Genomic DNA, 10,616 nt, shown 5'->3' with positions numbered 1-10,616 from the left:
TGACTGGATGCTGTAAATCCCAGTGTCTCCACCATTTACTGGTTGATTGCAGACGGGGGAAAGTATTTAATAACGCGTCACATCCGCCGGCATTGACTTTGATTACAATCACAGCCCTTTTACGCGGTACCCTATAAAAATTAGAGATTCATGGAAATTATTTTTATTGTTACTAACTTTATTGTTGTTGTTGTTATTGTAATAACAAAAAAAATTGAATAGTAGAAATACTAAATATGTTAGTATTTCTAATATGCTGTTCCATAAAGAATACTGGATTCAATAGATTTTCTGTTTACTTAAATGAAGTCTTAATTTTAACTTTAAATTCATCTAGAGCATTTCCATAATTAATAATAATGTAGGATGTTAATTTCACTATTTAATTTGATCAGGTGACAAATGCATGTGGGGGATTAGCCAATATTGCATTCACTAACAAACATTTTTACACGTGGTTTGTCACCACAGTTTTCCACTAATGTGAAACATCTTGTAACCTTCTGGTAACAAGTTTGTCACAAGATAGCATTTCTGGCAATAATGGTTTCTGGTAGGGTTGTAGTTAACCTTTGGCAATACAGCTGCAAATTTGCTGTAATGTCATTTTTTCTATATGCACACTGTGACAAACTTACAGGGGACTTCTGGCTAATGTGAATTTGAGAAATGTGCTGAAATTTGACAATTTTCTCCTGAACATCTTATTATGGAAATTTCACGCTAATGTACAGGTGTTAAAGCAAATTTATTAAATCAGGGAGAACCAGTGACCACATTCATTCACATTCACCCTTTAATACAGCAACACCAATTCTACAATGGAACACAGGGTGATCTTAAAATGATATACCGCATTAGTATAACCAAACAATGGTAATCCAAGGCCACTTCAGAATTTTAAAAAAATCATTTCAAACATCATATTCTCTACTTTATATCACACACTTTCTGAAATATATCATTCTATCATAAAAAATAAACTTCGGATGTCATGAAATACAGCATTCAAGTCCCTCCACAAATGCAGGCCTTATCAAAAGTTACAGAAAGTCCATGCAGTTATGGCACTGTTATGTTTATATCCAACATTTGTAACCAGTTCAAACCAAGTTTAAACATTAATAGGACCAAAAATTATAATGCCAACAATCGATGAATGCTCAAACTAAATACCGTCATGAAAAAAAAAAATCAGTCTAAACAATCACAAAGATTACAGGTTTATATGGCTGACAAATTACATACTCACAATAAACACTGCAATAATGTGAATACAATATTTGAAAGCTTCGTAGTTCAAGTGATCATAAATCATCATACTGACTGTACAGTATTTAATAAGTTAATAAATGAAGGCAGAGATTCCAAATTAAATAGATAACATCTTTAGATTGTCATTCAATACCCAGAAAAACATGTCACCTGCCTCCAAACGGTTAAACATGTTGAATGAGTTTTGTGTAATTCACAGTATTAAGACAACAATGGACATGACTGAAAACACAGGAAAATATGTAATTCTTTTAAGCTACTTTAAAGTTATACTTGTGCTTTCAGTCACTAAATGAACAGCCACAGCAACAATCCAAAGATGGAAGGACATAACCAGGACTTTTTTTTAAGAATCATGCAGGATGTACTGTAGATCAAATACCTCCTAAAGAGTCTTAACATCTATTGTTTGCATGAGATTTGTGATACTGATGCAAGCATGGATATGAGACATCCATACAGCTTCACATGGACATTCACAGTATGTTTTATCTACATTAAATGACAAAAGATCACAGGTCAAGGAGTGTTTCTGGCTGGTAAAGCTAGTAATCTCACCCACAGTTTGGGTCACGGGTTTACGAACATGCTGGAGAGGAGGGAAGGATTACAGACATGTTGGGTGTGAATATTGATACATGTCGATGTGCATGTATAGCAGTACATGAGATTCAGTATTCAACACCTCATTCAGTATCAGGCAAAAAAAAAAAGCTGCTATAATTGGAAACACTGTCACGCAATCACCAACGTTTTAAAAGATTGTTTTCATGTCTGCATAAAGTCAGCCCTCATCTGCCGGTCTGAATGGGGGGTTTAGTCTCGTTCTGTTCCAAAGATTTGAAGAAAGAAGGAGAAGATATAGATGATATCCAAGTAGATGTTGAGAGTGGCAAAGACGTATTCTTCTGGACTCATAGTGTACCGCTTGTTTCCCATAAGGAGCTGGGTGTCAAATGCCAAAAACTGCAACAGATAATAAAACAGCAAGTGAGACATCTTTTATTTTACTTTACAGCAATAATCAGGTACTTTGGAATCTGTTCTTACCATGGTAAACAGTATAGCTCCCAAAGCAGCATATGTGGCATCCAACCAAGGTACCTAATATGAAAAAATAACTTGGTTAAATGGGATTCCAGTCTGCAGATCACCACCAACGCCTCCAATGGCAAATCAACTGGAATACAGATGAACTAAAGTTTAGTTTTGTCTGTTAGTCTCATGTGACATATTTGTTAGACTACAAATTCCATTTATATGATGTACTCCTATACATTCAGGAGTTTTTGGATAAAATCTATCCATCCATTATCTATACACCACTTTGTTGTCATTGGGGTCGTGGGGGGGCTGGAGTCTATCCCAGCTGACTTCGGGTGAAGGCAGGGGACACCCTGGACAGGTTGCCAGTACATCACAGGGCTACACAGAGAGAGCACATTCACATTCACACCTACGGACAATTTAGAGTCACCATTTAACCTCAGCTTGGACTGTGGAAGAAGCCAGAGTACCCGGAGAAAACCCATGCATGCACAGGGAGAACATGCAAACTCTGGGCAGAAAGATCCCAGGCCGGGGACTTTCTAGCTGCAAGGCAACAGTGCTAACCACCAAGTCACTGTCCAGCCCTTTTTGAAGAAAATGTCTCATGCAATTATGTAGTAAGCAATAAGGTGCTGAATCCTGATGACAGCTTTGCAAATTGTTGAAAGCATCTTAACCAGCTTCATCAGATCATCGCGTGAAATGGTTCTCAATTAATAGGTATGCCTTGTTTGAAAGAATTTGGGAAAATATCTTGGTCTCTTAATGGGATCAGTTGTGATATGGCAAGATAGAACTGACAAACAGCAAATAGCTTTATTCTGCTGCTGTAGTAATCAAATATAATGGGATAACTTGGAAAGTAAAGAGAAATGATAGTTCATCATTACTTTATGACATGACGCCCAGTTGTTTTACCTCTGGTTTTCCCCTTAGTTTAGAAAATTTGAAAAAGGAGAATCATTTGTACAAAGTACTTTTGTTATGTGTGAGTTCAAGTGAACAATTCAAGTTTAGCAAGTGGTTATTTAGATCTTGTTTGATGTGGATTATCAAGGGAGAAAGCGTCAGGGCATCAAGCTGACAGCTTCATAAATTAGAACCTAAACCTGTGCTGCAGAGGATTCAATGTGACATCGTGAAGCAATTTGTTTAAAAGTTCTTTGTTTAGACTTTTACACATTTTTAAATATATAATTCCATGTGTTTTTGCCATTTTGATGTCTTCAGTATTGTTTGATTGTGTAGACAATTGTAAACATTAAGGAAAATCCTTGAATAAGTAGACGTGTTTCAACTTTCTGACCACTACTATCTTTGTTTTAAATCTCGAAAGCTTTGAAGTCCTACACATTCTGCTTTAACCTGTAACACAAATGATGCTATTACTTGTTTTCGTCGATCGTACTCACGTATTGAAAAGGGAGGACGATAGCCAGCACCAGTCCAGAGATGAACATCACCATGCAGAAGACAAAGAGCACACCTTGGCATGAAGTCACATCAAACTGGAGGAAGCACATGAAGTCAAACATCATTAAATCAAAAAGGGTACTTGAAAGGGTGATATGTTTAAATAATATTAACTGTAAATCCTACATGTATGGAATAAAAAGCACAGGAGGGGAAACACTTTTCTCACCTTAGTTTGGAAGCTGAAGACTGTGACCAGGAGACAGACTGCCGCTGTGATGCCCAGACACATCACCACTGACTTTGTGTTATAGAAGCTATTTAAAAAGGAAGCATAATTGTATAAACTTGTATTGTTTCACTGGCACTTCAGCTGGAAAGGTCTCCGCACGAACAAACAAGTCTACAGGGTTTCAAGAGGAAACTTCATCTGGACACAAGGGCAATTGATCACCAGACTGGACTGTTCTATTCTCTTATATGTAATATAAGTGAGGTCAATCTAACATCACACATACTGTAAAGAAAACACACTGTTGGCTTATTGTTTGAATGCAAAAGCTGTTCTGGTTAAGAAGACAATCTAAGAAAGGTTACCTTTACAGTTACATGCAACAGTAAGCAAAATAAAAACAGTACCTGGACAACATCCCTGTCATGTAGGAGAGGGAGAGCGTCTGCAACAGTACATGAGACAGTAAAGAAAAAATGTTAGCATTTTGTTCAGATATATTGGACTGGAAAACATTAGCTTTCATAAAATAGTCACAACTTAGTTTTTAGACTCTTTAAACTTTTAGCTGGTATAATTTGCAGAGTAAAAGGTCCACATCAGCAAAAAATGTTTATCTATAAATGTACTTTTTGCAGTTCTAAATCTTGATCTATTTTTTTTAAACACTGCTTTTCTTGTAAAGACACGGAGTCGATGCACAAAGCGTGTAATATTTATTAAAAACATGGCACATGTCAGCTTTGTACTTACAAAGACAGCAAGCAGAATCAGATTCCATGGAAACTGTCTCCTGCAGGAGAAGAAAGCTGGGAGTTTCAATATTTGAGGTGATTTATTATTTTTTATGTGTTGCAGTTCAATTTGAAAACTTCTAGCTTACCTTGGTGCAGAGCAGCAGGACAGGGTCAGATAAGTGACGAAGAATACAACACTGTAACAGAAATAAGAGTTAGATATATGTTCAGACAGAAGAGATGTCAACCAAAAAAATGTTTCCAACTATACTTACTAAGAGGCCCAGTACCACCCAGGGTTGCTTTGAATGTAGTCCTTCACAGGGTCACTAAAAGACACATTCTTGAATAAATACACACTCCTGTACTATTTTTAGGAAATAAATTGTTCAGCTTAAGAGGAAGTTGAAGAAACATTTCTCACCAGAATGTGAAAAGAGCCACAATAGCAAGAGTGACCAAAAGCTGGATCATCAAGATGGCATAAACCTAAAAGAAGGCGAGTTAAAGTGGAAAACAGTGAAAAATGAGGCCTTTAAAGTTTATCAATCTTCAGTCTTCAGTTGAGGTAAAATATATTTAAATCAAAATGTAATTTACAATCACTGTCTTGCTGATAAAGCTTTTCGATACCTTACGGATGAAAACCCTCCTGATGTTGCGATCATCCCAGGTGAACTCTGTGAGCATCTCAACGTCATTGTAACACGGAGCACTGACACCTGAAGGACACACTCAGTTAAGACCTACTGGTGACAACACCATCACAATACACAACAAACACCGTCAAAAATATTTGTTAAGAATAACAGACTATCACTATGATTAAATTTGGAAGAACAAAGTGGTCATACCCGCAGTGGCTTCCTCATAGGTGGGAGGAGCTGGTGGCGCCAAGGCCTGTCCACTGGAGGAGCCATTAGAGGCCTTGTTTGCAAGTGACAGCTTGAAATAAATTAGATTAAAAAAATTAACAGCTTGTTATCTTTACTTCATCACATCATTTCTTATTTGAAGCAAGAGCAAATCAGTATTTTAAACAATCCTCCACATTTAACCTGAACTTTAAATTTCCAGATTTCCAGATTTTTACACTTCAAAACATTAAGCCTACTTTCAGACTTTTCAGACCAGCATACAGTGCAAATCTAAAATTCACATTCTCACAAAATGCACACACTTAACCATCTCTGACACTTTCACTTCACCTGACAGTGTTTTCACTTGAACTGAAACTTTAAATTTAGATTCAACTATATGGTCATACAAGGCAAAACAAAAAACAAAAAAAAATGCAGATTGCATCCAACCAGAAGTGTATCAGCAGTGACAACAAACAGAAGTGAATAATACAAATATGGATAATATACAATATGGACAGTGGTGCCACACAGCGTCAGTTTCCCTAAAGTATGATAAACAAATAGCAGAAGGTATCGCTGAAAACTATTTTTATATATTTCAGTATTTTCGTCTTCAAAGCTTTGAAAATGTGAGAGGTGCAAACTGGTTGGCTTAAAGTATGTCGCCGTATCTCGTTTTACCAGAGCTACAGTGATAAAACCGGTTGTCATGGTGACGCAACGCGTAAAACAAGCGGTGACGCATCAACTCAGGTAACAATATCCTGCTTTTTCAGCTCAGGAAATATATCAAGCTACAAGAGAAACTACAACAGAATGAAAATAACACCTAAAGGCTTCGATATATTTAAGAATACTGCGGGATTTTAAAAATGTTTCGCCGCAAAATTACAGCCAGTCAAATCCACTGCACAAGTGCGCGTCGCAATTCATAAACACGACTAAATGTGGCGGCATTCACAGCCAGATACTTCTGTTGAGCATTTGACTATGATTGGGTAGGCACGCAGATGTAATGCTGTTATGTAAGGATGTAGGCCCCACATATAAATCCCAAATACTGCATTTTAACATTCTTAATTAGCAGTGTTTGGCCTAACTTTACAGCAGCTCTTACCTTGCCCTGCGTCATGATGCCTGTGTGTCGTCCGGCAGTGGGTCGTCTCGGTCTGGATCCAACCAGTCAGCTGGTTTCTGGTGTCTCCTTCCTTTTGATAACGCAGTTCTTGTAGTGTGGCTGAGGACTGACAGCTGTGAGGCAGCTCCTCGGACTGATGCTGCTCTTCTTGCTCGCTCAGACTCCCTCTGACGATGCTGTGATGTAATCCCAAAACAACGCAGCTCACATCTCCTCCCTCCCCTCCCTCACCCACGGAGGGATGTTCTAGCAGCATCCAGGTGAAGCTGTACCATAGAGAAAAGCTGGGACTGTACCACAGCATCGGGGAAAACGGGGAGCACGGATGTCTGCATGATGCGTTATAGGGACAGAAGTCGAGAGAAATCTGGAAATTTGGTCTGCAGCAAAACCAGGAGAGGAGGGGAGGATATAGGGGCAAAAATGTGTGAAATTTCTAGATTTTAAGCAGGGGTTTAACGATTGTCAAGATGTTTTCTATTCATTCAAGTATACCTCTTGCATTTAAATGATCCTGAATAACTTTCAAACTCATTTTCATTCAAATCCACATTATATTTTAAACTAACTGTAGAATGAGACTTTAATGCTTGGATTAAACAACATAGACAGTGCAAAATAAAATTACCATCCCTATACCAGAAAGAACTAGTAAATACCCACTATGGACAACATGTGCACTTTTATTTAAAAGTGTTAAGAACAGAGACATGTTAAGAAAATATAGACAAAGTATCTTGCACATGAAGCAGAAAAAAGCATTCCAAGGAAACATGATCTACTGTAGATTGCCCTTTTCAATAAAACACACACAGACCCTGGTTAATGTACATATCTTACACAAAATAATCAAAGTAGCCTATCATGAAAAAAGCATTTTAAGAAGTGACATTCAGATTCAGATCTACATGCCATGACCTTACTTCTTTGGATATGAATTCATGTAAATGTAAATTCAAGTGCATTTGAGTCTGGTTTAAACATTTGACAGAGCTTCAACATTAGTGATTCTTATAAGAATTCTGAAAATAATTACATCCTGTTAACCAAATTGCATTGTTTTCTTTTGTCATGCTGATGGAAAGCACTTTGGTCTTCTTTTATGTTGTTGTAAAGTGTTCTATTAATACAGTTGATTGATTGAACATAACATGGCATCTCCCTTTAGGTTGACACACTGAGGCAATACCATGTAATCTGCAATAATTGTTGGAATGATAGAGGACGTCTGGACACAGCTGACCAAGTTTCCAGCAATTACAAATTAAGGTATGGCCATGGCAGTACAAACATGACTTAGAAATGTCTTTCACTAAAAAAACAACAACAAATAAGTAACATGGTGGACACAAAAGCAAAACAAAAAAAAAATCTGCAATTTTAATCCCCCAAAACATCTTGTTGACTTTCCTTACTGACGCATTTGGCAAAATGTAGACCTCCACAGTCAAACACAAGGTTCCCATCTTCAGTCAGGCAAAACTGAGATAAGACAATTTAAACCAGACGAGCAGAAACACACATGTATCCCATCTCCTCAGTACATTTCCCCCTCTCCTCTGCTTCCCTCCAGTTTCAGGTCTGTGTCGTTTCTGCCAAGGGTGAAAAGACTGACGACAGCCATCAGAGCTGCCAGCATCATTAAGGCACAGCCTCCAAACATGTGTCTGGTGCCGCCACCACCCTCCCCTCCACCTGTTCCTGATACCTCCCCGTGGAGCGCCAGCAGCCCGAGGCAGGCCAGCAGGTGCAGAGGCAACCGGAACCAGGCCAGCACGCCGGCCCGCTTCTCCTCTGGGATCACTCTGCCCTGCAGAAAGCTGACTGCAGGGAAGTAGAGGCCGCTGGCCAGTTCCAGCAGCAGGAAGGCCAGGAAGGACTCGTGAGGTCTTGGCTGTCCTGGGGCAGTGGAAAAGGTTAACATGAAAAATGAGAAGAAGGCCATCAGTACCGCAACGCAGAGCACATGGCCGGGTTGTAGATGGTAGCGAGTGGAGGTGGCGAGGCGGTATAGCAAGGAGCCAACCATGCTGGCAGCCATCAGGCAAGAGAAGACTATTCCTAAAGGAGGTCCATGAGGGTCGAGTACTGGAGTCCACAGGAAAACAAAAATGTAAAGAACACTTTCAAAAAGGGCCTGAACTCCACCCAAGAGCATTACTCTCTTGTCGGATAACAAGCAGCGTAGGCCTTCATGGCAGCTGCGTGAGAATCTAACTTTTGCAGATAAAGGGGCCACACCTCCATTTGGAGTACCAAGGAGCAGAGTCTGTTTGTCCCTTTCTGGACCTCCTTCAGCCTCCTCCTTGCCCCAGTCTGTTAGCACCACCCAGCCACAGCAGGCCAGGCAGGGGACAGCCAGCAGAAATGGAGCCACTGGCCCCAGGTGAAGCCACTCAGCCAGCAAGTTAGCCATCAGCCCTGCTCCCACAGCAAGGCCATGGTTCCAGGTAGCAGCTTTGGTGAAGGTGCTGGGGATCCACTCCTTGGGAAAATCGTGGACATCTACATGTCGGTGCACGTACCAGGATTCAAACGTGGTGGCGAGCAGCGATGTGGACAGACCCCCCAAGATACGTCCCACAATCAAAACAAAGTAGTCTCTGGAGAGCTTGGTGAGACAACAAGCAGAGTAAGACAGGCAGAAGAGAAGACATGTCTGTCTGCGGCCTAACACTTGCGGGAGCCAGCCTGAAAAAGGAGCAAACAGAACACAGGCAGCCAGGCCGCACACATATAAGATGGCTATTTGGGATTCCAGGAAGCTGTAGTGTCTGTAAAGTTTGTAGAGGTAAGGACCCTGGAGCCAGTCTGCCCACAAAGCCAACAGGTAGGCCCGGAGGAATATGTTCTGGAAGCGACGGAAAGCAGGGTTGGCTACAGCTGTGGGAGTGGACTGAGGCGGAGTGAGGCGGCGTGCTGTGAGCTCCAGGCCAACACACAGGGCAAGCAGGGAAATTATGGCAAGATAGGCTGTCACTAACATGATGCCAAAACTACACCCGCTGGAAGTCAAAACTGAAGTCTTGGTGCGTTCCCAGCTCTTTTCTTTCTGTTTCTTTGCAACTGTGGAGACAGAAAGAGGACATGTGGCTATTATTCAGACAGATGAGCGTTTACGTGATATCCAGGAGTTAGTAGTTTATCGAGATAATTGCCAATAATTGAAGAACTCAATAAACATGATAACTCAACAACAACGGTGCCACCTAAATATAGCAGTATGCCGTCAGTTCTGCCTGTGGCAATGACTGAAACATTGATTAAAGACAGTTTAGTTCGATTAAACAAGTCGGTAATTCACAGCGGACATGCTACTCTTATTTTGCTAACGCTAGCTTATAAGCTATCCTGCTAGTAGGATGGGAATCGTAAAAAAAAAACCAAACCTCTCGCCTCCCCCTTATTTTCCACTACTGTATAACACTAAATGATGTATCTTACCGTCACGTTTGACAGCGGTCCCATATTAATAATACGACGGGAAAAGTGATGGCATGAAACGACTAAGTAATGATGGAAGACATAGCAAGTGTGTACTAGCAAACAACCTATCCGCTTCCGGGATCCGGCTTCCGTTATTTCACCGCAAGATGGCGACCTTGTTGTACTTTATGATGTTTTAATGGGGAGTTTCAGACATCACATGTTGCAAATTGACAGACCAGGTGTAAGGTTGGTATTCATTTGCGTAGCTATTAATTATCTTTTTTATAAGTATGTGTTCTTGTAATTGTGTACTGAAACACGTACTTTATAATTTATACTACACATTGTGTGAAGGACTTGGTGGACGTCTGAGTACGTTCTCAGTCATTGTGGTCCTAAAAGCTTGAGTTAAAAGCAACTGGATTTCTGTTTTTGGTTCTTATAGCTTATTGAAGGTCTCTTCACTCTCAAGTAACCAA

General features: G+C 40.0%; 2 protein-coding genes across 2 annotated transcripts; both read right to left on the bottom strand.

Moving 5' to 3' along the window:
- Positions 1-782: 782 nt before the first annotated feature.
- Positions 783-6,921, bottom strand: LOC110957288 (protein lifeguard 2-like). The gene is made up of 12 exons (XM_022203223.2): positions 6,688-6,921; positions 5,562-5,652; positions 5,341-5,429; positions 5,132-5,196; positions 4,983-5,036; positions 4,854-4,904; positions 4,724-4,763; positions 4,378-4,415; positions 3,968-4,055; positions 3,738-3,833; positions 2,326-2,379; positions 783-2,241 (listed from the first exon to the last, which is right to left on the bottom strand). The coding sequence occupies exons 1-12, from the start codon at positions 6,700-6,702 to the stop codon at positions 2,092-2,094; spliced, it is 831 nt and encodes a 276-aa protein (XP_022058915.1). The 5' UTR covers positions 6,703-6,921; the 3' UTR covers positions 783-2,091.
- Positions 6,922-7,371: 450 nt separating this feature from the next.
- mfsd5 (major facilitator superfamily domain containing 5) lies at positions 7,372-10,387 on the bottom strand. Its single transcript, XM_022203224.2, has 2 exons — positions 10,153-10,387; positions 7,372-9,774 (listed from the first exon to the last, which is right to left on the bottom strand). The coding sequence occupies exon 2, from the start codon at positions 9,692-9,694 to the stop codon at positions 8,246-8,248; it is 1,449 nt and encodes a 482-aa protein (XP_022058916.1). The 5' UTR covers positions 9,695-9,774; positions 10,153-10,387; the 3' UTR covers positions 7,372-8,245.
- Positions 10,388-10,616: the final 229 nt, after the last annotated feature.

The sequence above is a fragment of the Acanthochromis polyacanthus genome, chromosome 6 (genome assembly GCF_021347895.1).
Source record: "Acanthochromis polyacanthus isolate Apoly-LR-REF ecotype Palm Island chromosome 6, KAUST_Apoly_ChrSc, whole genome shotgun sequence".
In the NCBI taxonomy this organism is placed as follows: Eukaryota; Metazoa; Chordata; class Actinopteri; family Pomacentridae; genus Acanthochromis; species Acanthochromis polyacanthus.
This window is presented reverse-complemented; position numbering and strand designations above follow the sequence as displayed.

Coding starts and splice junctions, on each gene's coding strand:
- LOC110957288 (XM_022203223.2), bottom strand. Junction 4,905..4,982: donor GGGTGGTACTGGGCCTCTTA/GTAAGTATAGTT, acceptor TTTCTGTTACAG/TGTTGTATTCTTCGTCACTT. Junction 2,380..3,737: donor TCGTCCTCCCTTTTCAATAC/GTGAGTACGATC, acceptor TTTTCATATTAG/GTACCTTGGTTGGATGCCAC.
- mfsd5 (XM_022203224.2), bottom strand. CDS start 9,694: ATGTTAGTGACAGCCTATCTTGCCATAATTTCCCTGCTTGCCCTGTGT.